The sequence below is a fragment of the Natrix helvetica genome, assembly GCF_964273705.1.
Source record: "Natrix helvetica genome assembly, chromosome: 1".
NCBI lineage: Eukaryota > Metazoa > Chordata > Lepidosauria > Squamata > Natricidae > Natrix > Natrix helvetica.
Window position 1 is genome coordinate 359,962,689 of NC_138548.1, and position 25,805 is coordinate 359,988,493.

The 25,805-nt window shown below is 44.1% G+C and overlaps 2 protein-coding genes across 3 annotated transcripts in view; both read right to left on the bottom strand.

The window, feature by feature from the left end:
- The window catches only part of LOC309398310 (uncharacterized protein), a 120,240-nt gene that overhangs the window by 79,457 nt on the left and 14,978 nt on the right, over positions 1-25,805 (bottom strand). The window lies entirely within an intron of this gene.
- On the bottom strand, positions 14,986-22,571 carry LOC309398339 (uncharacterized protein). Of its 2 annotated transcripts, none has more exons than XM_081965142.1 (2): positions 21,793-22,571; positions 14,986-16,452 (listed from the first exon to the last, which is right to left on the bottom strand). In XM_081965142.1, the coding sequence occupies exon 2, from the start codon at positions 16,363-16,365 to the stop codon at positions 15,214-15,216; it is 1,152 nt and encodes a 383-aa protein (XP_081821268.1). In that variant the 5' UTR covers positions 16,366-16,452; positions 21,793-22,571; the 3' UTR covers positions 14,986-15,213. The 2 variants fall into 2 exon arrangements, with proteins under 2 accessions (XP_081821268.1, XP_081821267.1); XM_081965141.1 differs by having other exon boundaries at positions 14,986-16,455.

The window sequence follows — 25,805 nt, forward strand, 5'->3', positions numbered from 1 at the left end:
GAAGCAGCTGAAGAAGGAAGGGGAGATAAACCTTTATGAAACTGACAGCCCAGATCCTGGGACCCTTCCCCATCCTTCGGGCCTTTTGAAAAGCTGTAGGGGGCTGTTTTGCCCTCAATATCTGGGAGAGAGTAAGGCTGGGACAGCAGGATTGGAGGGGTCTCTGTGTGTGTGTGTGTGTGTGTGTGTGTGTGTGTGTGTGTTTCAGGTGCCAGATTCTTTTGCTTCTCTTGCTTTTGGTTCGTGCTCCCTTGTGAGCCGGAGGGACAAAAGGAGGCGACTCAGGCATTAACCAGAACTCCTTATTAACCTTAAGCTAACAGACAACTCGGGAACAACTTCAGCACCACTCCCTGTTGGACAGCTATTTAAACCCGAGCTGTCAGTCAGGACAACCAATCAGCTCTTCGCAACCACCCCCCCCGCTTGCCGCCTTGCGCGTCTTAGCCAATGAGCGCCGTCCTCCACCAGCTGGCGTTTCACAGGTCGTAAGTCGAGGATTTAGCAGTTTTGTTGTTTTGAGGCCCTGTAACTACCTACAGCTCATCTTCAATGTATGGCCGTCTGCCCATTATGGATCACAGGCACGAAGGACCATTTTTTGGCCATCATTACTCCAAACGGTTGCAGCTGGATGGCTGCCTGTGATGAACCCCCATGGCTGCCTCTGCCCTCCAGCTGTGCCTGATGAGCTCTGGGCTGAAAGGAGAGATTGACCCAAACTCAGCCTCTTCCCATTTGAGCTGAGAAGGGAAGGAAGGACAGAGCCTCACACAGGAAGGGCCACAAGTAATGAAACCCCCTTTGTGGGCAGGAGGAGCTGAAGGCTCACAGAGGCACATGGGGGGGAGGGGGGATTAGCAGCATGAAATAGCAGAAGGACCCCATTTTCCTACTTTCAGTTGACTTTCCGTGTCTCCCAGGACAAATATGGCAGCTCAGCAGCTGAGAGGGGAAAGAGGCCTGGAAACATTGCTAGGTCTCTGCTGAGTAGAATTTTGTAATATATTTATTTATATCCTGCCTTTATTGGTTTTGCCAATTACTCAAGGTAAGAAACATAACCCACACATCTTCCTCCTCCTATTTTCCTCACAACAACCCTGGGAGGCGGGTTAGACTGAGAGAGTTACTGGCCAAGGTCACCCCAGCTGGCTTTCATGGCCCAGGAGGGACTTGAATTCGATCTCCAGCTTTCTAACCCAGGGCCCTGACCACTAGGCCAGACTGGTTCGCCTAGATTGAGATAAGAGGAGTTATTTGGGACTGGATTTATTTATTCGTTTTATTTGTGGTTAAAAATAGGACTGTACTGGGACAACCTCACATTAACTGAATTTTGGGTCACACAAAGCAGCCTGGTATCAGCTTGCAATTCACAGTGAGGAAATTGAATATTGAACAATTCAGTGAGGAAATTGAATATTGAACAATATTGTCAAACATATTATTGTGTAGTGGGCTTCAGTAGGCAAGAACTGACCAGCATAGATACAACAGCATTTATTGACTCAAAACTGGAACTGAGGAACTTCAGGCAAATCCCTGATATTTATACTCTGGGTCCACAGGGCCTTAACCAATCGTAATACTTGAAAAAGCCGGCCCAAATATGAATTTTCAAAGTTTCCCTCCAAAAGTGTTGCAGTTAACAACTAGCGCCATCTAAAGGTTAGTTTCACTTTAGCAGGGCTTAACACAACTTATATATTCAATATGTAACACCTATAATGCTGACTCTACTAGAAACACCCAGGGGTTGAGAAGGATGTTTCTTCAAGCATCCAAGAAACTTACTTGCTCCACTGCGGAAGCTTATGATGGATGCTTGAAAAAGGAGACTGGGTTGGAACACCTGCATTGTTTTCTATGGGGATCGTGTCTGTGTTTCATCTCTTACGGTTGGAACTAACCTCTAAGCTTCACTTCAAAATGCTGGTGATCCGCAACTCCCATTTTTGGCAGCTGCTAGACGACTTTGTTGGTGCTCCCTCTTAACTGGATGGTAGGAGTATACATAACAATATTTTCCCTCTTTCTAATTCCTACCTCTATTCTAGGTCTTGATAGCATATATCTTATATTGAATATTCTATTTCTACCCATTATCTCTCACTCGTTTTAGTACTTCAATTCTTATTGAATTTTTAGCATGTTTTCCGTACTCCTCCTCTGACATTTTATGTCTCCCTGTATTATTCTTTCTTGATCTAAGTGTTTCCTCGTCTACCTCTGCTTCTTGCTGCCAAATCTTCTTGTCTCACATCTATATCATACATCAAATCCTTTATCTCCCTGTGGCTCTTTGTTATAGTTTTATAGATATTTTGAAACATCAATGACATTTCTTTTTGATATAAACTTGTTATTTCCTGTTGAAGCATCTTACCTTATTCTAATAAGTCCAGAAATTACTCCAAATCTATCAAAATCCCACACTCTTAGTTGTCTGTAAAAACAAAAAGCCAGTCTTAAAAGAATTCACTCAGTCCCAGAGTCATTCTTCGAAGTACGTGATATTTATAATTCTTTATAGCCCTCCACCAGTTAGTTTACTCCTTCCAGATTTTCCCTTGTCTTCATCAGCCACCTAATGAGCTCTTTGATTCCAATAATCAAAGACCTAATTCCAGGTCTTTGTCAACCACTCTCCTTCCAAAGTCTCAGAAATGTTCCCTTACTCGTGAAACTAATAGGTATCAAAGTATACAGCAAAAAACAGAATCTGAGTTTACATCCACTCAGTGTTAAAGATTATCCCAAGGTCTTCCCAGCCTTATGAAAATATAGTGTATTTCCTTTCTTTCACCAGTAGTTGGCATCACCGCCTAGAATTTCAACGTGACACCCAATTTAACAGCCTTCAGATTCCTTCAAGTAATTTTCCTTCACTTTTCCCAATAATCAGTCCAATGTTTCCAGCATTTTAAAATGCCTTTTCAAGATGTTGCCAATAAAACATTCCAAACCAGTCAGTCTATATTTTAAAAATTATATCCTCTCTCAAGTTTCATTTTCTTTCTGTAGTTTTCCTCTAGGTAATTGTTAGCTGCACTTCTTGTGACCTACGATGTGTGTCCCAAGTAAGATGTGGTCCAATTAATCACAGTGCATCAGGCACATGTAGGGAGCCACTGATGATCTGCCTTTAAGAACAGGGGTCCATCCAAAGCTCCAGAACATTTTTCCTCCGAAAATTCATCCAAAATCTACTCCTTTCAATTCAATCCCAAAATCCAAACTGTCCAGCAAGGAAGGATGGAGTCAAAAGAATCAAGATGGCGGCTGTTTTAAAGGGCATCAAATATACAACTAAAAAGCAGCAGCACTTTGAGTGCAAAGAATGGCACAATCTGATGTCCGTCTTGACTTTTTTGAACTCCCAAACTGCCCTGAGAACACTCCTCTTGATTATGTTGAACAATAATTATATTAAGGGGTTTCTGGTTCCGGCGGCTGACAGCGACGGGCAAGCCTTGCCTGCCCCGCGCATCCCCGGTGGGCTTCCCACTCCTTGGGGGGCACAGGACGCCCCGTAGAGGTGTCCTGTTGGAGGGGCGGCACTGTGGGGGATCCCTGGATCGGCGGCGGCCAGCGGGGGGGCCCCCGCCTCGCTCCAGGCACTGGGGAGCACGAAGGGGAGACGCTCCGGCGTCTTCGCTGTGAGGCTGATCGGAGAAAAAGAGAACAGAAGGATGCGGCTGCGGTGCGGTGAGGCGTGAACTTCCTCCATTCCCTTTAACAACTTTAACAAGTCAGCTGTTTAAATTGTACTTTCGGCTTGAATCGGAGAGGCGCGGCTGGAGGGAGGGGGATTTTTCCCCCCCTCGGACAGGCGGCTGGAAACGATTTCGCTCTTAGCCCCAGGGAAAGGAGGAGGGGGAGAGCCAACCAATGATGTCACGCCCCTACTAAGTGAATTTTCGGATTTAAACCTTAAAACAATGATGATCTGGAAACTTTGGGAACTCTGAACTTTGAAAACTTTATTTGTTGCCTCTAAACCCGAAGCTGGCAGGGCAAGATGGCACACTTCCGTTGTCTTTATGAAATGTGAAATCTGACTCCACCTTTAAAGCTCCAGGCTTCCGGTCTTTGTCTCCGTGCTACTCAGATAAATCTCTTGTTGATTGCTGTCTTTTGATCTCCCTGGAGTGAAAAACTTTGCTCTACTGCCAGGGCCAATAGAAAAAATTCTCTCCTGCCTGGACCCTCTGTCTCCTGGACTCTCCTGGCTGTCCTGCCTCTCTGACTGACCATTCTTTATACTGACTGAACTTTCTACTCTATAAATAATGGCACCTAAAAAACCACCTCCTGGAAAGCCTGGCTTTGCTGCCTCTGCCCCGACATCTGCAACCTCCAGTCCTAGTACACAATCAACGATAACAGCTTTAATGCAACCTAAATCTACGGAGATGGAGTTTCAACAAATGTTCCAGCAACTTCTACAGGGACAAGAGGAAATAAAGAAACAACTGAAGGAGATGAAAGAAGAAATTAAAGATAACCAGACCAAAATTAATAAGAACTCAGAGATTGGACCTTTTGGAGGGCGGGGCGGCTGAGATGAGTGGGGATGGAAGGGATGCAGAAGGGAAACAAAGAACCTGACACCCAGCAGATGAAAATAGAGTTTGAGAGAATGCCCTTTTATCTTAGATTTCAAAATGTGATGGAGGCAGATGATGAAAACATAAGGGACATCATGACAAACATTTTGGCTGAATACATCCAGAAAGAGAAACAACAGATGGGGTGGGAAATAGACCTGGTTTATAGAGTGAACTCAGCTTACGCTAGAACACATAATGTTCCCAGGGAGGTTCACATTAAATTCCTTAGAAAAAGTACAAGAGATGAAATCCTGAGTGCACAAAGGGGGCAAGCCCTGACATACAAAGATAAGGAGATAACCATTCTGAAACAGATCCCCAAGAAAGTGAGGGGAAAAAGAAAATGCTATTCGCAATTAGCGAATAAATTATACCAGAAGGGGGTGTGGTTTAGATGGTTGATGCCTGAAGGTATGCTAATATTTTGGGAGGAGACAAGAGTCAGAATTAATACACCCATAGAGGCGCAGGCCTTTATGGGAAAAAACAAACTACTCTTAGAAAAACCAGATGACTTCTCATCAGATACACAAGACACGGGAGGGGCCGGAGCACTGTCAGCGGGGGGAGATGGGGCAATACCGAGAAAGCTCAGATCACAAAAATGAGTAAGAAAATCCACCTGACATAAACTGATCGAAATTATTAACTGAATTTATATGCTGACTATATGTTACTACTTAATAATGAATTATGTGCAAATGTATACTATGAGTATGGAGGGGGGGGCGCACCTACTGCACATTGCAGTTGCCAAAATTTGTAACTTTTCCCCTACCTTTTTCCTTTGTAAAATACCAAAAAAAAACAATAAAACTTTGTTATTAAAAAAAAATGAGGTACAGAGAGCTGTGAGGAAAGAATAAATATTTATTCCTAAAAAAATAAAATAATAATAATTATATTAAGGATTATATTCACAAATCAAAGAGACTTAATACAAATCTGTGTGTGTGAATATATGAAGAAGACAATGTAAAAGAAAAAGAAAAGCAATCCCTTCAAAAAAATAGCAAGAAAAATAAGCTTTCCCTCTTCATCCTCAGCCAGCATATTCCACATCAACCCTTTATTGTTGAATAAACAACCAGAGGCATCTTCATTCCACCCCTCAACCCATTTTCTCCTCTCTAAATCTTCAGTTCTCTTTATTGATCAACAAAGTTTGGTAAAAATTAACAGAAATACCTGGTTCCTTGACTTACGACTGTAGCAACTTATGATCGGAAATCCATTCCAAGTTGTGGTCATAAGTCAAGGACTTTCTGTACTCTGCAAAACATTATATCTACTCCTTACACTCTCATAACTCTTTTGTAATCACTCTGATAAGTGACTAATGCTGTTTTGTGAGCAAAACAGCCTCACTCAACCAGCACCTATGCCCTTTTGCATCGTTGAGTACTCTCTGATGGAATTTGAGGTGGTTGGCTAGGAAAACAATTTTCCCAACACCAAACAATTGTAGGATTACCCTTCTGTCAGTTTGTGAAGTTCTTGATTAACTTTAAGACATGATTGTTTGAGGGGGGAAAGGGGGGGTTCCCAAGGTTTTTCTGAAGAGATTTATCTGCTATGGACGTTCTGGTGCTTTTTAAGCTCTGATTCATTCTGAAAAGATTTCTCACACTTTGTGCACTTGTAAGGCCGCTCTCTTGTGTGACTTCGGGTATGTATGAGAAGTGATGAAGGATGGGCAAAGCATTTCCCACACTCCAGACACTTATTCGGTTTCTCTCCAGTGTGGATTCGCTGATGCATCACAAGATTATCTTTCCGAGAAAAACATTTATCACATTCTGAGCATTTGTGGGGTTTCTCTCCTGTATGGATTCGGTTGTGACTTGTAAGGGAACATAAATGAGCAAATGTTCTCCCACACTCCAAACATTTGTGATTTTTTTCCCCCGTGTGAACTTTCACATGACTTTTAAGGGCTGATGAGGTACTATAAAATCTTCCACAGTCGTTGCATTGATATGGCTTCTCCCCTGTGTGGGTTTTATGATGACCCAAAAGGCCTCGCGTATCTACAAAGCACTTTCCACATTCTACGCATCTGTATGGCTTCTCTCCTGTGTGGAACCTCTGATGCCTTCCAAGATGTTGTTTTTGGGAAAAGCATTTCCCACACTCGCCACATTTGTAGGGTTTCTCCCCCGTGTGGATTCGCTGATGAATCTGAACATAGGCTGGCGAAATAAAACTTTTCCCACACTCCCCACATTTATAGGGTAGATCCCCTTGGTGCCACTTCTGGTGTCTCCGAAGTTCAGAAGAATACACAAATCGTTTCTCACATTCTGGGCATTCATAGGGTCTCTCTCCCCTGTGAAGTTTTTGATGTCGCTCCAGGCTTGATTTTGAGGTAAAACATTTCCCACATTTGAGGCACTTTTTGTTTTTCTCCCCCCTGTGTGTTTTCTCATGTTTTCGAAGACCTGAACTCTGGGTAAAACATTTTCCACACTCAAAGCATTTGTAAGACTTTATTCCTGCATGAATCTTCTCATGGAGCCAAAGACTTGAGTTCTGAGAAAAGATCCTCCCACACTCCCAACACTTGTAAGGTTTCTCCCCTGTATGGATTCTCTCGTGGTCTCTGAGAGTGCCTTTTCTACGGAAAGATTTCCCACATTCCACACATTGGTAAGGTTTGTCTGCAGTGTGGATTTTCTGATGTCTAAGGAGGTGTGACTTTTGACTAAAGCATAAGTCACATATCTCACATTTATGGGGTTTTAGTCTTTGGGGACTCCTGAGATCTTTGGACTTTTTACCAGAGAATGATTTCTCACCCTCCAATCCTTGACTGGATTCACTTCCCACATGTACCTTCCTGTGGGTCAAAAGGAGGGACCTGCGAGCAAAGGATTTCCCACACTCTGAGCATTCATGGGTTCTTTTGGGCGTTCTTGAAGTGCTTCTTGTGTCTGATGGGAGATCCAAGAGATTCCCTGCCTCCATGCTTTCTGGTGGCTGCTGCCTTGGGTTGAATTTCTACTATCTGTTGATCGTCGCCTTGCAGGTAAATCTTTGGCCGTAGCTGTTTTCCTGCTGGTGAAAGAAAAAAGAAGATGAGAACATTACTTGCTTTCGAGAAACACAAAGAATCACAAAATTGTTGAGGGCCAGATGCTGACACTCGAAAACTGCTCAGAGAGTGCTGTAAATCATGATGTCAAAGTGCTATTGCTAATAACAACCGCAAACGCGAGGGTGGAATTGCAGTTCTTGAGCAAAGCAGTTATGTGATGTCTCCAGTAATTACCACTTTGCTCAACAAGTGAGATTGCAGTCCAGTTGAGGACTACCTATGCGAAACACAAAAAGTTAAGGCAAAAAATTCCATTGCATTGTCGTTTTGTCAAGTGAAGATAAATAACAAATGAAGACAAATATATGTGTCCCAGGATTAAGTTGCAGGATCCAATCTGGGTCGGTCAGCAGGGTCAGAGGTTTTATCTTCCGAGCTTTCAGACTCAGCAGATAGATAGAAGGGGGAGGGAAGAGACACATAGAGAAACAAAGACAGAGAGACACTGAGAGAGAGAGAGAGGGAGGGAGGGAGGGAGGGAGAGAGGGAGGGAGGGAGGGAGAGAGATTGAGGGAGGGAGGGAGGTCTTATATTCAAAGTCCAAAATGTTTCTGTTGCATGCAGAAATAAAAAATTGTTTTCTCTGTAACAGTTCATTGATTTCATAAATGGAACATTATAGTTTTTTTTTAATATAGCATGAAGATAAAAAATGATATAAGCAGTGTTATCTTCATTTTAGATGTCAAAAGAGTTTTGTGACTCCAGGTGTTTTCTTTTTTGAGGGAAATGGGTCCAAATGGCTCTTTGAGTGTTTAGATTACAGACCCCTGTGCTGGAGAGAAATTCCCTGAGGATGGGCTCCAGCATGAGTCCGAATACTCGGAAGACAAAACCTCTCATCCCCGCGACCGACCCAGACTGGATCCATTAAAAAACAAATGCTTCAAACCAAGATTTAAATGAGAGAAAATGGAAGAAACCAGCAAGATGAAGTCAATGGGGACCATTGCATAGTTGTGAGTAGGAACACTCAAAGAAAAATGAGAGAGATCAGATGGGGAAGAGCAGGTGTGAAAAGGGCTGTTTTTTCAGGCTTTTGTTTTGGAGGCTGCAGGAACAAAGATTAAAGGCCTCCTAGGACCCAGAGCTGTCTGGGACAGGAATTCTGGAAAATATGGACAATTAGGAAAGGCCACCTTCTGGTACCCTCTCACAAGAACAATGTCAGACCTGACACAGCTTAAACTACTAAATAGAAAGAGTCATTGGCTTCATTTGTTGGGTGAGGTATAGTTTTATTAGAGGTCAAGTTATATTGAAGTAATGCAAATCCAGAAGTTCAGCCCCCCCCCCCTGCAACTTGCTACCAATACACACACACACACACACACACACACACACAGTTCAGGCAAGATATTTTCATAATGGACAAGCAATTTGGTATGTAGCTGGGATGGAGGCTGATCTTGAAGCAGAGTCTGGAGGGGATACTTTCATTTCCTCCCCCCAAAACATTCCCCCTCCCCGATTCATGGCAGCCACTCAAGGAATAGTAGCAAAACACAGGAAAAGACCAGGTGGCGTCTGACAACCAGCCTCAAAACCTCTTTAAAACCTTGCCTTTGTGAAGCATCCACCATGAAGGGCCCCATCACAGCCCCTTCAAGGCAAAAGAAGGAAAATACCGATTTCTCCTGATTCCACCAAGCTTTTAGGATCAGAGGCAGATTCAACTTTAGCATAAGAACAAAGGATTTCATCTGTTCCCCTTTTAAATTGAGCTCAGGGGGAAAGGATCTTTTGTGGGTTAAGACAACATGAACTCAATTCATTGAAAGCCTTTTTTCTTTCCCCCAAACTCTCCCCTCCCCATTACAATGAGGTTAGTCTGTGTTAAGAGCAAATTGCAAACCTCAGCAAAGGTTTTAAAGCTCCCTTTTTATAACAGCACGTGCGGGATTTGGATGCTCAAAGACCTCGGACGGACCACAGAGAAACGTTCTGAAGCAACTTACCAAAAAGATCCATCCAGGATCCATCCGGGCCCCGCCCCTGGGGATCCTAAACCTGGCGAAGAGCGGGTTGATGCAGCCGAGGGACGGAGCCCCCTTGGTCCCCCTGGAGGGAAGGGAGGGATCCCCTCCCTGCAGGCAACAATGGAGCCGGATCTCCCCGAGGAAAACCCCGAGAAGCCGAAGAGCGGGATCGGCAGCTCCCTCCCTCCTAGGGGTGGGGGGAAGATCTCCTGGTTGGAGGGGCGGCCTGGAGGCCGGAGGGAGAGCAGCCCCACCTTCCCCGAGAGGGATCCAGGAGCTTCTCTCGAGGGATCCAGCGCCGACCATCCACCGAAGGAGCGGAAGAGGCGGAGGGAAGCGGAATTCCAGCGAGGGGGAGGGGAGGGGGAGGCGTGGGCGGGGCTCCGGCTCTTCTGTCTGGCCCCGCCCCTTGGCCAGCCAGTCTCACCTGCTGGGAAACTTCTTCTGTTCCTCCGGTGGGCGTGGGGGTCGAGACTTCCTCTGCCCATGGGAATGACCGGCTGGGTGGGCTGCAAGGGGGGCTTCCTCTCCTGCTCCAGTTTGTGTGTTTGTGCTTATATGAGGCCAGACACACAGAAGCCCCTTTTCGGTTTTTCCCTTTAGGAAATGCATAAAAATTTGTCTAGGAAATGTTGGAAATGCAATCTGAAAAACAGGCACATTTTATCCTATGTGTGGACTTGTGTTAAAGCTAAAAAAGTTTGGGCAAAAATAGACAGGTAGAAAAGATAATGGAGCATGTAGATTTTAGACCTGAATTGTTTTTATTAGGGATGACAATAGAAAATTTTTATAAGAAAAGTGTGTGCTTAATATTGCAAGTCTTAATACCAGCGAGGAGTATTTTCACACAATATTGGGAAAATGAAGAGATACCATAAGACGAAGAGATAATTAAGAAGATTTTAGATTGCGCAGAAAGACTTACACTAAAAATCAAACATAAAGAAGACGCAGGATATCATCAAAGGTGGAACTTGTTTTACCAAAGGTTTGGAAAAAGGGGTGGAGGTTAAGAAGTGACTTTGTCCTGTTAAACAACTTACAGGTAAATATCCAGATAACATGTTTATTAAGCACTAAGAAATGCAATAAATAGAACATCAATAAAATTTATTTTTTTTAAATTGCCAGTATTCAGCAGCCCTCTTCAGTTACTTTTTTTGGGTACTTTTACTTTTTGGGGTGTTCCTTCCTAACAGGATAATACATGATGACCCTCCATCCTGATCATTAAAATCAGGTGGGGGGTCTCTGAGCATGGGAGGGTTTTCTCACATCCTAATTCCCCAGGGGAAGGCTGGGATTGCAGGATTCGAGGTTTGTGCGTTTGTGTGTTTCACATGCCAAGGGTTTTTTTGTTCTCTTGTTTTTTTGTTTTATTTTCGTTGTGAGCCCCCACACACCCTGCTGTGTTTCACAAGAGTGGCGGCCATAGAATGAAACGGATGTCTTCCCGACAAGGCAAATCATTCACTCTGTTGGGTGATATTGGTGGTTTCTAAATTAGGTAATAAATGCAAATCAATACGTTACAGTGATCCTCAATTTATGGTCCTCTGCCCATTATGGACCTCCGTCATAAAGTAACTTTTTGTAGGGGGGGGGGGCTCTCTTGTACCTTCAAAGGGTCTCAGGTTGATGACTGCCAGTGGTGAGCCCCCATGGCTGCCTCTGCCCTCCAGCTGTGCCTGATGAGCTCTGGGCTGAAAGGGGGGACCGACCCAAACTCTGCCTCTCCCACTTGAGCTGAGAAGGGAAGGAAAGACAGAGAACCCCACACAGGAGGGGCCACAAGTAATGAAACCCCCTTTGTGGGCAGGAGGAGCTGAAGGCTGGCAGATGGAGATGAATGGGATGGAGATATTAAGAGCATGAAAAAGCAGAAGGACCCCATTTTCCTACGTTCAGTTGACCTTCCGTGTCTCCCAGGACTGGACCTTCTTCCCAGAGCCTGAAATCCCTAAAGAGAAAGAGCCTCCATCAGACCTGAGGAGCATCCGGGTACCAGGCGCCTCTGGGGAACCAGGTGTCCGGATCAAGGGGCTCACAGGGGGAGCTTGGAGGGGGTGGGGAGATGCCAGAAGCCCCCCTAAAGTAGCCAATAGGAGTCAGGTTGATCCCGGCTTCTGAGCACATCAGCAACTACAAGTGCATTCACTAAGTATTCAGCCCTTCTTCACTTTTGTCAGTTTAGTTATGCTGGTTCTACACTTGTTGAAATTTTTTTTTTCTTCATTACTCTGCACTCAGTACCTCATAATGCTGAAGTGAAAACAGAATTTTGGAAATGTCTGTAAATTTATTAAAAAAAGAAAACTAGTGAAATATCCCATTGGCATAAGTATGCCTATCCTTTGCAACAAGACTTCAAAATTTAGCTCAGGTGCCTCCCGTTTCTCTTGACAGTTGCTGACATGTTTCTCTACCTTGATTGGAGTCCACCTGTGGTAAATTAAATTGATTGGACATGACGATGATCCTAAGTTCACAGCCAAGACACCACAGGAAGGGCTTAGGGGCAACTCTGCAAATGTCCTAGAAGGGCCCAGCCACAGCCCTGACTTGATCCCTATTGAATACATCTGGAGGGATCTGAAAATGGCTCTCCACTGACAGTCGCTATCCGACCTGACTGAGCTGGAGAGGATTTTCAAAAACAGATCATGCCAGACTAATCGTATTGCATTCTTTGACGAAGTGACAACATTAGTGGACCAGAGGAATGCCGTCGATATAGTTTACTTTGACTTCAGTAAGGCATTTATAGACCATAACCTACTACTAGATGAAATAGAAAAATGTGGGTGACCCAGCATCACCACCAGATGGATTTGTAACTGGCTGACCAACCGTACTTAATATGTAGTCTTCAATGGAACGGCATCTACATGGAGGGAAGTATGCAGTGGAGTACCCCAAGGCTCTGTTTTGGGCCCAGTACTCTTCAACATCTTCATCAATGACTTGGACAAGGGAATAGATGGGGAACTCAACAAATTTGCAGATGACACCAAACTGGCAGGAATAGCCAACATTCCAGAAGATAGGCTTAACATGCAGATTGACAAATTTGAACATTGGGTGCTATCTAAAAAACGAAATTCAGTGGTGAAAAAAGTAAGGTTCTACATTTAGGCAAGAAAAACAAAATGCACAGGTACAGTATATGTGATACCTTGCTCAATAGTAGTAACTGTGAGACGGATATGACCCAACCAACAAAGTTCTAGGCTGCATAAACAGAGATATAGAATCAAGATCACGTGAAGTGTTAATACCACTTTATAATGCCTTGGTAAGGCCACATTTGGAATACGGCATCCAGTTTTGATCGCCAGGATGTAAAAAAGTTGTGGAAACTCTAGAAAGAGTACAGAGAAGAGCAACAAAGATGATGAGGGGACTGGAGACTAAAACATATGAAGAACGGTTGCAAGAACTGGGTATGTCTAGTTTAATAGAAAGAAGGACTAGGGGAGACATGATAGCAGTGTTCCAATATCTCAGGGGTTGCCACAAAGAAGAGGGATTCATGCTATTCTCCAAAGCGCCTGAGGGTAGGACAAGAAGCAATGGATGGAAACTAATCAAGGAGAGAAGCAACCTAGAACCAAGGAGAAATTACCTGACAGAAGAATTCATCAGTGGAACAGCTTACCTCCAGAAGTTGTGAAAGCTCCAACACTGGAAGTTTTTAAGATGATGTTGGATAACCATTTGTCTGAAGTGGTGTAGGGTTTCCTGCCTGAGCAGGGGGTTAGATTACAATACCTCCAAGATCCCTTCCAATTCTGTTATTCTATTCTATTCTATTCCATTCCATTCTATTCACTTATAAGAAGTGACATTAAAAAAACATCTTTTCACATTGCTCATAACTAAACAGGCTTATTTCTGGTATGGACTTTCTGGTGAATTTTTAACGTTGATTTGCGGGGGGGAGGAGCCAACGTTGCGATGAAACAAATTGCGGTCGACAGTCCGAGACCACCGTTGACACTTTTCCCGCTGGATGGTCCATTCGGACCTAAACCGTCCCGTAGAGACGGTGAACAGGGAGACAAAGCCTTGTTGGTCTCAGGGACATCGCAAAGTCCCTGACTAACTCAAGGGAAGTGCTCCAAGCCAGCAGCAAACAGACAGCCCCAAGCTGACGAAGTCGGAGACGGCTCCGGAAAGAAGGAAGTGAAAGTGAGTCCATCTGGTGAGGTTTTTTCTTTGAGAAAGGTTGCCCAAAGCATTTTTTTTTAAAGATAAATGAGTAAAAGAATAAAGCGGCGAGATTTATTTTTATTGGACTGCCTTGGAAAGGTTTTTTTTTTTTGTAACAATGTTTTTGTGGATTGAAATGACCGTAACGTTTCCTGTTTCTTCTCTTAAGTGAACGGATTGATTTTCTTTTTTTCCCCTATTCTTTGCTACCTTATTTTCGGCTTGAACTAAAACCTTTTTTTCCCCTTAACAATTCTTCCTACTACTTATTATTAAATTCCATTAAAGACATTTAAAGATCTTTGTTTTCCACAAGCTTGAGACAAGCATGAGAAAGTCGAATCTGCCACTCGGAAGTCAGAGTCTGGGTTTTTTTTAAACAATGTATCTTTTGTTCTCTTTCCTTTGATCTCACTGACTTTGTAACTGAAGGGTTTGCAATTGCTTACAGAAACTGATAAAGAGCCAAGGGCACGAAGTGTTTTTTTTGCTGGTGCCTTTGGGAAATATTTTGACAAGGGAAGGAAAAGAAAAGAAAAAAAACAGAACCCTGCGTTTATATATATAAAGAATTTGTGTTTAAGTCAATTTAAAAATAAATATATATACAAAAGAGGCTTGTAAGGCTAGAGTGGCAGTTGATTTTAGACTTCTCTTTTCTTTTTTTTCCTCTTTTTTTCATGGAAACATGGGCCAATATGCAGATGAGGAAATCTTAAGTTTTCAAAATATCTTGGCTGGAATTCAAAATATATTGGAAGGATTTGGGAGATTTGAGAAGAAGTTGGATATCCTATTGTTTCTCACAGCAAAAGATGATGGGGTTGGAGCCCCAAAATTAAAGAAGAGAATGAAGATATAGAAGATAAAGATAAGACAATAGATGAACTTATTAAAATGGGGAGGGAAATGCTTAGGTATTTTATTAATTGATTTTTTTTTCAGAATATGTTATAAAGATATAATGTTATTGGAGGTTTATTGAAATTGCTAATGAATGCCAGTAGGTGGTTGTGTCTTTAAACACAAATGATTTCAGATAAAAGGATGTTTAAATAATTCCAGTTAAATGAGAATGGTGGTACATTGATAGTACATAAAGATTTTTGATTTAAAATGTACAATTCAATATGAATGAAGTAAAAGTAATGATTGTCATAGAAAGGCACGAAATTTATTTGTAAGCAATCAACACGCTTTTTACAAGATGTAATGAAGGATGATTCTTTTTTGTGTTTTGTTTAATTAAAACAATTTAAAAAACCCATGTTGATTTTCAATGAAATCATTTCACACATTTGTAAAGCTACTTTCCTGTATGGACTCGGCTGTGACTTCTAAAATGAGATGACTGAGCAAATGCTTTCCCACAGTCTAAACATTTGTAATGTTTTTCCCCCGTGTGAATTTTCACATGACTTCTAAGGGCTGATGAGGTACTATAAAATATTCCGCATTCATTGCACTGATATGGCTTCTCCCCTGTGTGGGTTTTATAGTGTCTCCAAAGTACTTGCTTATAAGCAAAAGATTTTCCACATTCTATGCATCTGTATGGCTTCTCTCCTGTGTGGACCCTCTGATGGCTTCCAAGATTTTGTTTTTGGGAAAAGCATTTCCCACACTCCTCACATTTGTAGGGTTTCTCACCTGTGTGGATTCTCTCGTGAACCTGAAGCTCTATTCGTGTAACAAAACTTTTCCCACACTCCTCACATTTATACAGTTTCTCCTCTTTGTGCCTCTTCTGGTGTGTCTGAAGTTGAAAAGAATCCACAAATCGTTTCCCACATTCTGGGCATTCATAGGGTCTCTCTCCAGTGTGGAGTCTCTGATGCAGCACTAGGGATGATTTCCAGGAAAAACTTTTCCCACATTCGAGGCACTTTTCATTTTTCTCCCCTGTGTGTATTTTCAAATGACGCTGGAGAGACGAACTCCGAGTGAAGCATTTTCCACACTCAAAGCATTTGTAAGATTTTATTCCTGCATGAGTCTTCTCATGGATCCAAAGACTTGAGCTCTGAGGAAAGCTCTTCCCACATTCCCAACACTTGTAAGGTTTCTCCCCTGTGTGAATTCTCTCGTGGTCTCTGAGAGTGGCTTTTTCACGGAAAAAATTCCCACATTCCAGACATTGATAAGGTTTCTCTCCAGTGTGGATTTTCTGATGTCTAAGGAGGTGTGACTTTTGAGCAAGGCATAAGTCACATTCCTCACATTTATAGGGTTTTAATGTTGGGGGGCTCCTCAGATCTTTGGAGTTTTTCTCAGAGAAGGATTTTTGACCCTCCAATCTTTGACTGGATCCCCTTCCCACATGGATCTTCCTGTGGGTCAAAAGGAGGGACCTGCGAGCAAAGGATTTCCCACACTCTGAGCATTCATGGGTTCTTTTGGGCGTTCTTGAAGTGCTTCTTGTGTCTGATGGGAGATCCAAGAGATTCCCTGCCTCCATGCTTTCTGGTGGCTGCTGCCTTGGGTTGAATTTCTACCATCTGTTGATAGTCGCCTTGCAGGTAAATCTTTGGCCGTAGCTGTTTTCCTGCTGGTGGAAGAAAAAAGAAGATGAGAACATTACTTGCTTTTGAGAAACACAAAGAATCACAAAATTGTTGAGGGCCAGATGCTGACACTTGAAAACTGCTCAGAGAGTGCTGTAAATCACGATGTATCTAAGTCAAAGTGCTATTTATTTATTTATTTATTTATTTATTATTCGTATTTATAGACCGCCCCTTCTCCCTGCTAATAACAACCGCAAAAGCGAGGGCGGAATTGCAGTTCTTGAGCAAAGCGGTTATGAGATGTCTCCAGTAATTACCACTTTGCTCAATAAGTGCGATTGCAGTCCAGTTGAGGACTGCCTATACGAAACACAAAAAGTTAAGGCGAAAAATTCCATTGCATTGTCGTTTTGTCAAGTGAAGATAAAAAACAAATGAAGACAAATATATGTGTCCCAGGATTAAGTTGCAGAATCCAATCTGGGTCGGTCAGCGGGGTCTTTCTTTTCTTTAATTTTGTTTCCTTTTTATGGATGAAATTTTTACAAATGCCTCTTACATTTTAAATTGGACTGGTCTCTTTTTCCCTTCTTCTTCTATTTTTTCTCATTTTTTGTATTTGTGGATTAAGGATTCCTTTCTTATCTTTTCGTCAACCCACAGCTTGTTCCTTTTAACCATTTTTTTCTTAACTCTTTCTTAACCCAAAGATAGCTTAAAGAGCAAGCTAAAAGCAGAGGAAAAAGAAGTAACACTGCCATCTAGAGGCTGGAGACTTGGAAATATTGTTTTTTTAATATTTGACGTATATCTCATGCTTCGAGGCCTCAGAATTTGTTTATTAAAAGAAGAGTGGTAAGAGTACAGCTTGTTTACACAGCTGCTCTTCTGGAATATTATCAGTAGCTGGACTGCAGTAAAGAGAAAGCCTTGACTTGAAAGATTATAGTGAATTTATTTGAAACTAATGAAAGGCCTTGGATGTCCTAGTGGCAGTGTTTACAACCTGGAAAAATAGCACAATATGAAGAAGAAGAGGAAATAACTTTGCAAAAAATTATGCTACAAATTCAAAAAAGTCCTAATAAGCACAGAAAGAATTGAAAAGAATCTGGGGATTATAGAACAAAGAACAGAAAGAATGGAGGGAAGAGTTGAGGATATTGATGAAACAAAGATGAAATTTGAAGATAGAGCCCAAAACATTGCAGAGAAATATGAACAAAGTGACAAGAAAATTGTTGATACTGACAGCAAACCGAGACTGGAAGGAAGTGAAACGTATGGAATACTGAAAGGAGAGGTAAACAGCTGGATCTCCATCTCATGCTTCAAAACATAGATGAAGAAAGGGGAGAAAATTTGGCAGAAACAATGAGAGTATCTTTGGCAGAAGCACCAGTGATAACCAAAGGCAAGCTGATGAAAGGAACAGATGGAGAGTTTCAAGTCTTTACAAAATATGCAATGAACAACAAGTTGTCAAGAGAAGTTCACATAAGACTTATCAAGAAAACACCTAGAATACAGATTTTACAAATAGCAAGAGAGATTGGACAGCACTACTGCTGGAAGGATACAGGAGGATGAAATGAAATGTCACAATAAACTTAAGTTGAACTTAGTTAAACTTTGAGTATTATATATAAGATAAAGTAATTAAGTGATTAATAATGATAATAATGCATTTATATATACTAGATTGATATATGGAATTTTATATAAGCTGTAAATGAGGACCATGGATATGATGTGGAAAAGCCTCTTTTTTATAAAATATAAATAATTCTGTATAAAATAGAATACAAAGATGTAACAACATTGGATGAGTCCAGGATGATGTATGAAATGTCATAATATAAATTTGCTTCAAATTTAGTATGCTTCACATAAAAATGACGTAATAATAGCTATATTCAATGAATGTTTAATGATCATAATAATTGTATGCACACATAGATTGATGATATGAGCAATGGAATGTGTGAAAATGAGTAAGTTGACATATGAAATTAGAGAACAAGAAGATAAACAATTTTATAGGACATGGGATCTATTTAATTAGTGGTTAGATGAAAAATAATAATAATATAGAATTGAAAATTTATTAGAGAATGTTACCAACACCAAAATAAGAGAATGATTTAAAATAGGATAAAAAACCAAAACTTATTATTGGACATGTTAGGTAAGCTCTCTGTTAGGAGAACGAGTGCGTGCAGAGAAGCGTAATGAGAGTGATGTGGAAGAAACGCACAAACCAGCATACGGGGACACCGAATAGTAAAACTGATAGTATTTTACTTCTGTGGAAAACAGAGGTATTCAGAGTCCAATTCATACACGGTTAAGACAGTCAGTTAGCAATGTTCTCAGTTAAGGAGCGATCCATCGAACACAGTCCAGTATCATATAATCAGTTCAGCACACAAAGTCGCTAACAGTAGAAAAACTCACAGTAAATTGCGCTGAGCAATATATGACACATCTACAAGCAGTATCCACCAATCAGCATCTAACAAACAGAGAGCTAACCGTCAATCTGGCTCTATCTTATGGCCGCTTGAGGTAACAGCAACCAATCAGCAGTACTTAAAGAAACAGTACCACTATCATGGCTTATACCGTGTTTCCCCGAAAATACAACCTGTCCTGAAACTAAACCCTTGCCACATTTTTCGCGTGGGCAAAAATATAAGCCCACCCCCCAAAATAAACCCTCCCTCCGGCCAGGCAGAGCACCCCTCACTGACCTAGCGTTATTCCGAAAGCGCCAAGTCGCAGGAGCCGGGGGGGGAGCGCTCACGTTGCTTGCCGGCTTCGGGATACCGCTAGGTTGGGGAGTGGCGTTCTGCCTGGCCGAAGTGGAGAGTTGCCGGGCGGCTGCTCCCTTGTGAACTGGCTCCCGAAGAGCCGGGCACAGCCTCGGGGGCAAAGCAGCCATGAGGTAACCATGCTCACGAGCAGCCGCCCGGCAAATCCCCTCTCCAACCGGGAAGAGCACCATTCACTGACCTAGGGGGTAATCCCTAAGTGCCAAGCCATGTGGCGCTCTGCCCGCCCCCCAGCTCCCGCGGCTTTGCACATTCGGGATACCCCCTAGGTCAGTGCATGGAGCTCTGCCCGGCTGGAAAAGTGGGTTGCGCGAGCACCTGTTCCGCTCGCAGCTTCACCAAGCCCTTGCCAGGCTCTCCCAGACCACCGCTGCTGGCTGCTGCTGCCCGCCGCCGCCCGCCGCTGCCCCGCTGCCGCTCCGCGCATAACTTCCAAACTCCAAAACTCGGGGCCGAGTCTTCCAGCATCGGCCGCTCTAGGAGTGCTCTCTATGGTGGGCCAGCTGCCGGACAGAGTCTTCCAGCATTGGCCGCTCTAGGAGTGCTCTCTATGGTGGGCCAGCTGCCGGACAGAGAGTCTTCCAGACAGAGTCTTCCAGCAGCCGGCCCACCAAAGAGAGCACTCCTAGAGTGGCTGATGCTGGAAGACTCGGCCCCGAGTTTTGGAGTTTGGAAGTTATGCTTGGAGCGGGGCGGCGGCGGGCAGCAGCAGCCAGCGGCGGTGGCCTGGGAGAGCTGCGCAAGGCTTGGTGAAGCTGCGGGCGGAACAGGCGCTCGCGCAACCCCCTTCTCCAGCCGGGCAGAGCTCCATGCACTACCCTAGGGGGTATCCCGAATGTGCAAAGCCGCGGGAGCTGGGGGGTGGGCAGAGCGCCACATGGCTTGGCACCTTAGGGATTACCCCCTAGGTCAGTGAATGGCGCTCTTCACGGCTGGAGAGGGGATTTGCCGGGCGGCTGCTCGTGAGCATGGTTACCTCATGGCTGCTTCGCCCCTGAGGCTGTGCCCGGCTCTTCGGGAGCCAGTTCACAAGGGAGCAGCCGCCCGGCAGCCCCAAAACAATAAGCCCTCCCTGATAATAAGCCCAAGGGCATATTTCGTGGGGCAAAAGAAAATAAGCCCCTGTCGTATTTTCGGGGAAACACGGTATATTGCTGACCCAACTGTTAGCTTACATTCCTAACAGGACATGTTGAAGATGATGTAATGGATTATTATAATATAAATGAAGCCATATTTAGAATACCTCATTTAAAATGAAGAAATAATAGTGTGAAGTGTTATAATAATAATGTATACAAATATACTTGATTGACAATGTGACTTTATATAAAATTTAAGGAATGACAACGGAAAGAATGCACAAAAACCTTGTAACCAATCGACACACGGAACGGAATTGAAGATGTTTTTATGTTACGTGTTTTGTTTGTTTATGTTTGTTTTTTGTTTTTGTTTGTTTTTGTTTTTTAAAAAATAAAAAATTCAAAAAAAAAAAGAAGGGGAACATAACGTGCCTGTGGCTGATAGTAAGCTGGCACCCTAGATGATAGGCTCAAGATCCAGATGGATCTTGACAGACTTGAACACTGGGTCCTATCTAATGAAATGAAATTCAATGTAGAGAAAAGTAAAGTCTTACACTTAGGCAAGAAAAACCAAAAGTACACATATAGACTGGGTGAAACCAGGCTTAATAGCAGTGACTGTGAAAGGGATCTGGGAGTCTTAGTGGACAACCAATTAAACATGAGCCAACAATGTGTGGTGGCAGCCAAAAAAGTCAATGCAATCGTAAATTGAATTAACAAAGGGATACAATCAAAATCAACAACTTTATAGCCTTAGTAAGACCACATCGACTGCACCACCTATTGTGGTGACCAAAACTACCTCCAGTTTTGGTCACCACAATATAAAAAAAGATGTGGAGACTCTAGAAAAAGTGCAGAGAAGAGCAACCAGGATGATTAGGGGAGTGGAAGCTAAAACATACGATGGACGGTTGCAGGAACTGGGCATGGCTGTCTAAAGAAGGACCAGCAATGACATGATAGCAGTCTTCCAATATTTGAGAGGCTGCCACAGAGAGGAGTGGGGTGGGGATCAAGCTATTTTCCAAAGCACCGGAAAGCCAGACAAGGAATAATGGATGGAAACTGAACAAGGAGAGATTTAACCTGGAAACAAGGAGAACAATCAACCCATGGAACAGAAGTTGCCTTCGGAGGTTGTGGGAGCTTCATCACTGGAGGAGGCTTTCAAGGAGAGATTGGACAGCTTGGGCAGAGGGTTGGACCAGATGGCCTACAAGGTCCCTTCCAACTCTGTTTATCTGTCGATTGGTTCTCATTTGAGTCAAAGAGGGAATTCTGAATTTTTGACCCTCCATCCGTTGCTCAATTTAACCAACGAAACCTTTTCTTTCCCCAACACCACCCTCCCCCGTCCCTCCACCCCCACCCCCAAATTAAAAACGAGTCTCGGGTGTGATCATATCACATTACAATCTCGGTAAATGTTTTAAAGTTACACTTCACTCACTTCTCCAACTGCACTTGAGCGAAACGGATGTTCGGAGGATTCCTCTTCCAACGGTCGCACGGAGATCTTCTGAAAGCGACCTTCCCAAAGGCTTCCTTCCCGGATCCACCCGGGGGGGGGGGGAACCTTGGCCGGGCGAGGACGAGGCAGATCCAGCCGAGGGACGGAACCCCCTTGGTTCCCCTGGAGGGATCCGCTCCTTGCAGGCAAAGCCAGAGCTGGAAAACCGGCCGAGCCGAAGAGCGGGATCCGCAGCTCCCTCCCTCCTGGCGCGGGGAAGATCTTTTGGCTGGAGGGAGAGCAGCCCCACCTGCCACGATCGGGACCCAGGAGACTCTCGCGAGGGATCCAGCGCCGATCCTCCAAGGAAGAAGCGGGGATCGCGGAGGGAAGCGGAGACCCAGCCTGGGGGAAGGGGAGGGGGGCTTCCGCTCTCCTCTCTGGCTCCGCCCTCCGCCTTGTAGCCCCTCCCTCTTTTGCAGCCTCAGTTCCGTGAAGCTCCCCGGTGGGAGAGTGGCGGAGGGAAGGGCGGGGATGGCGATGCCTCCGGGAGTGATAAGTGGAAGGGATCCTGAGATCTGTGATTGCTTGTGTGTATCCCCCAATCCTTCTGCGTCATTGAGGGGGGGGGCTGCGGTTTTTCTGCTCATTTTAACTATTTTTTCCCTTCTCTTCTGAGAAATCCGGGATAAATTAGAACAATTAATCAGAACAGCCTGCCTCCAGAAGTTGTGAATGCCCCAACACTGGAAGTCTTTAAGAAGATGTTGGATAGCCATTTGTCTGAAACGGTATAGGGTTTCCTGCCTAGGCAGGGGGTTGGACTAGAAGACCTCCAAGGTCCCTTCCAACTTTGCTATTGTATATGTATTGTATTGTAAATGGGTGACCTGCCCGTGCACTTTCCCCTCTTTTGACTCAACATACCTCATGAAGTTTGTTTTATTTTGAAGCCGTTTAGCTTATTATTTTGGAAGCTGTTCTTCCTCCCTCCCTCTTTGATGTCGGAGTCAAAGTGCTCCATCCCATGTCACTGTTTCTTTCTTCTCTCGGACAGCTGCCTTTGGAGACTTTGCTTCCATCTGAATGGAATCTGATATTTTGGAGTGTTGACTCAAAGTGCCTCTTTTTTGGATTGCTTGTTTTATTTTTTGAAGCTGTTCTCCTTCCCTCCCTCCTTTTCGCCTGAGTGCATTTTTAAACACTTAGGAGTCAAGGTAGCCCCACTGATAATTTGTTTTGTTTGTTTGCAACACAAGTTGCTGGCCTTTTGGGATGGCAGTCGTTGCATCCTCCATGCCTGCCACCCCTCCTAATAAGCCTGCAAATATCATGGTCCTCCCAACTATCCCTGCTAAATATGCACCCCTCCTTCATCATGATAGAAAGGATTCTATCGTGCGAGAAAAAGGGAGAAACATGAAGGAAATGGTAATAAATAAAAAGTAATGTACTATCACATGAAGTAGAAACTGGTTATGTTATAGGAATTTGTTCTATTGTAACATGTATATACGTGTTGTGCTGCTGTAAAGGTGTTTTGCTTTTGAGCATTTGATTGTGGGGCATTTGTGGCACATGGGCCTCTGCGAAAGCATGTGCTTCATGGGTCCTTTTAAATGCCATCCCCATTCCCTCTGGGAATTGACACCTAACTCAAACTACCAGAGCAGTCCTCACACCTTTTGTGCTGTTAATAGGCCAATCAGGAATAACAAAAGATAAACACTGCCAGAAAGGAATCTGTCTATGTTGGGGTATATGACTGAGTTTTACAATGTGGTTAGTTTATATGATTAAAGTAATTATAATATTAAGAGCTTTGGCGTAAAAATAAGAGAAGGCGTCTGAGGAATTGTGACAAGTAGAAAGTCATGTTTTTAACTTTCCTGTGGCCGTTGTGTATTTTGGGGGGGGAATGCAAAGGAATTTCTAGCTGGGACCCGAGGCAACTGGAAGGAGAAACACACACACCCCAAAACTACACAGGTCCTATGCAAATGTCTCTCTCTCAGGGGTCTTAAAACCCTGCTTGGATTTCAGCAGGATTTTTCAGCTTCTGAGAAGAGCCTCCAGGATCTCCCACCCTCCCGAAGTACCCCTTGCTCCTTACTAGGGAATCCATCTGCTTAATGATCGGCAAGATCACTTAATGACCACAAGAAGGAGTCCTGGGATTGCCTTTGTTGAGCAAAGCAGTCACTTGAGCAATCAGGATATCTTGCTTAACTGCTTTGTTCAAGGACCAAGATTCTAGTCCCAATTGTGGTAGTTAAGCAAGGACTATATGTACTTGGAATAGCTTACTTCTTGGAACAATGTCTTTAATATTACTAAGCAACACCATCTGCCTATCCCTATTGCAGTGGTTCTCAACCTGTGGGTCGGGACCCCTTTGGGGGTCGAACGGCCCTTTCACAGGGGTCGCCTAAGACCATCGGAAAACACATATTTTTGAAAAAATACGCAAAACATAAAAATAATTTTATGGCCGGGGGTCAACACAACGCGAACTGCATTAAAGGCTCGCGGGATTAGGAAGGTTGCGGCCCACTGCCCTATTGGGAGGGACCCAATAGGTAGACGAAAATAACAAATCCAATGGAAACATCTGGCTCAATGGAAACGCACAACCACCCATGATAACAATGTTTCACAACTCCTCTGAATCTCAAAAGTGCAAAATCAATACCCTTTCCTCCAGACATTTCTTGCTTTTATTTTTATTTTTATGTTCATATTTCTCCCTCCCCACCCTCCCTCTCTTTCTCCCTTCCCTTCCTCTGATGAGCTGGCGGTGAACTGTCACCTGAGCCCAAAAGCCCAGGGTGGACAGTGTTTCTCCCAAAAGCCCGTAAGGAAGGGCCTGGGACTAAAGAGGCTGGGTCCCATTGGCCGGCATGAACAGCTAGGATCCTAACAGCGGAGGCGAGATGGCAGAGGTTAATGGCTGGGGGCGGAAACCTGGTGGCGAAAAAGGGGCAGCGAAGGGTAGGAGAACGGTCCCATTCCTTTTCTCTCTTTTCCCAACTCAGCCCAGAATTTTCCCTTCCTTCTGGTTCCTCTCTCCCAAAAGCCTCTGCACAAAGGATTCCCTCTGTGCTCTGTGCACAGTCACTCATGCCCTCGTCCTTTCTCGCCTGGACTACTGCAATGCTCTCTACATGGGGCTGCCCTTGAAGAGCACCCGGAGGCTTCAGCTGGTCCAGAATGTGGCTGCGCGGGTTGTCATGGGGGTACCTAGGTGCTCCCATGTCACACCCCTTTTAGGCGGCCTGCACTGGTTGCCGGTTGTTTTCCGGGTGCGATTCAAGGTATTATGACCTTTAAAGCGCTCCATGGCTTAGGCCCAGGGTACCTGCGGGACTACCTACTGCCACCAGTAGCCTCCCACCGTCCAGTACGATCCCACAGAGTTGGCCTCCTCAGGGTGCCGTCGGCCAGGCAGTGTCGGCTGGTGACCCCCAGGGGGAGAGCCTTCTCTGTGGGAGCGCCTTCCCTCTGGAATGGGCTGCCCCCGGAGCTCCGCATAATCCCTGACCTCCAGTCCTTCCGACGCGCCCTAAAAAGTTGGCTTTTCCAGCAAACCGGCCTGGCCTGTTAATTTTAATTTTAACGTATTTTAAATGTATTGTTTGTTTGTTTTTTAAAAAAATTGGTTTGTTTCTTTGGAAATGGATTTAATCTTTTTTAACTTTTGAGATGTGTGTTTTTTAATGTTGTACGCCACCCTGAGTCCTTTTGGAGAAGGGCGGCATATAAATCCAAATAAACCAAACCAAACCCTCCCATTTCACTTACGGAACAAGTATAACAGCCAAATATTATAGACTCTTGACTTCCCTTTGGGGCGGGGGGGGGAGGTCGAGGGGCAGCAGGAGGGAGGGGGGGAGAGCAGATCTGCTCAGTCCAGAGAGGCTGGGAGCTGCCATGATGTTTTGGGACTTCACTGCCCCAGAGTCAGAGGGAGAAACTAGGATGTTCTCTTTCAGCCCAGGAAGTGAGCCAAGCTC

Excerpts from the sequence above, each read along its gene's own strand:
- LOC309398339 (XM_081965142.1), bottom strand. The coding sequence starts at position 16,365 with ATGGAGGCAGGGAATCTCTTGGATCTCCCATCAGACACAAGAAGCACT.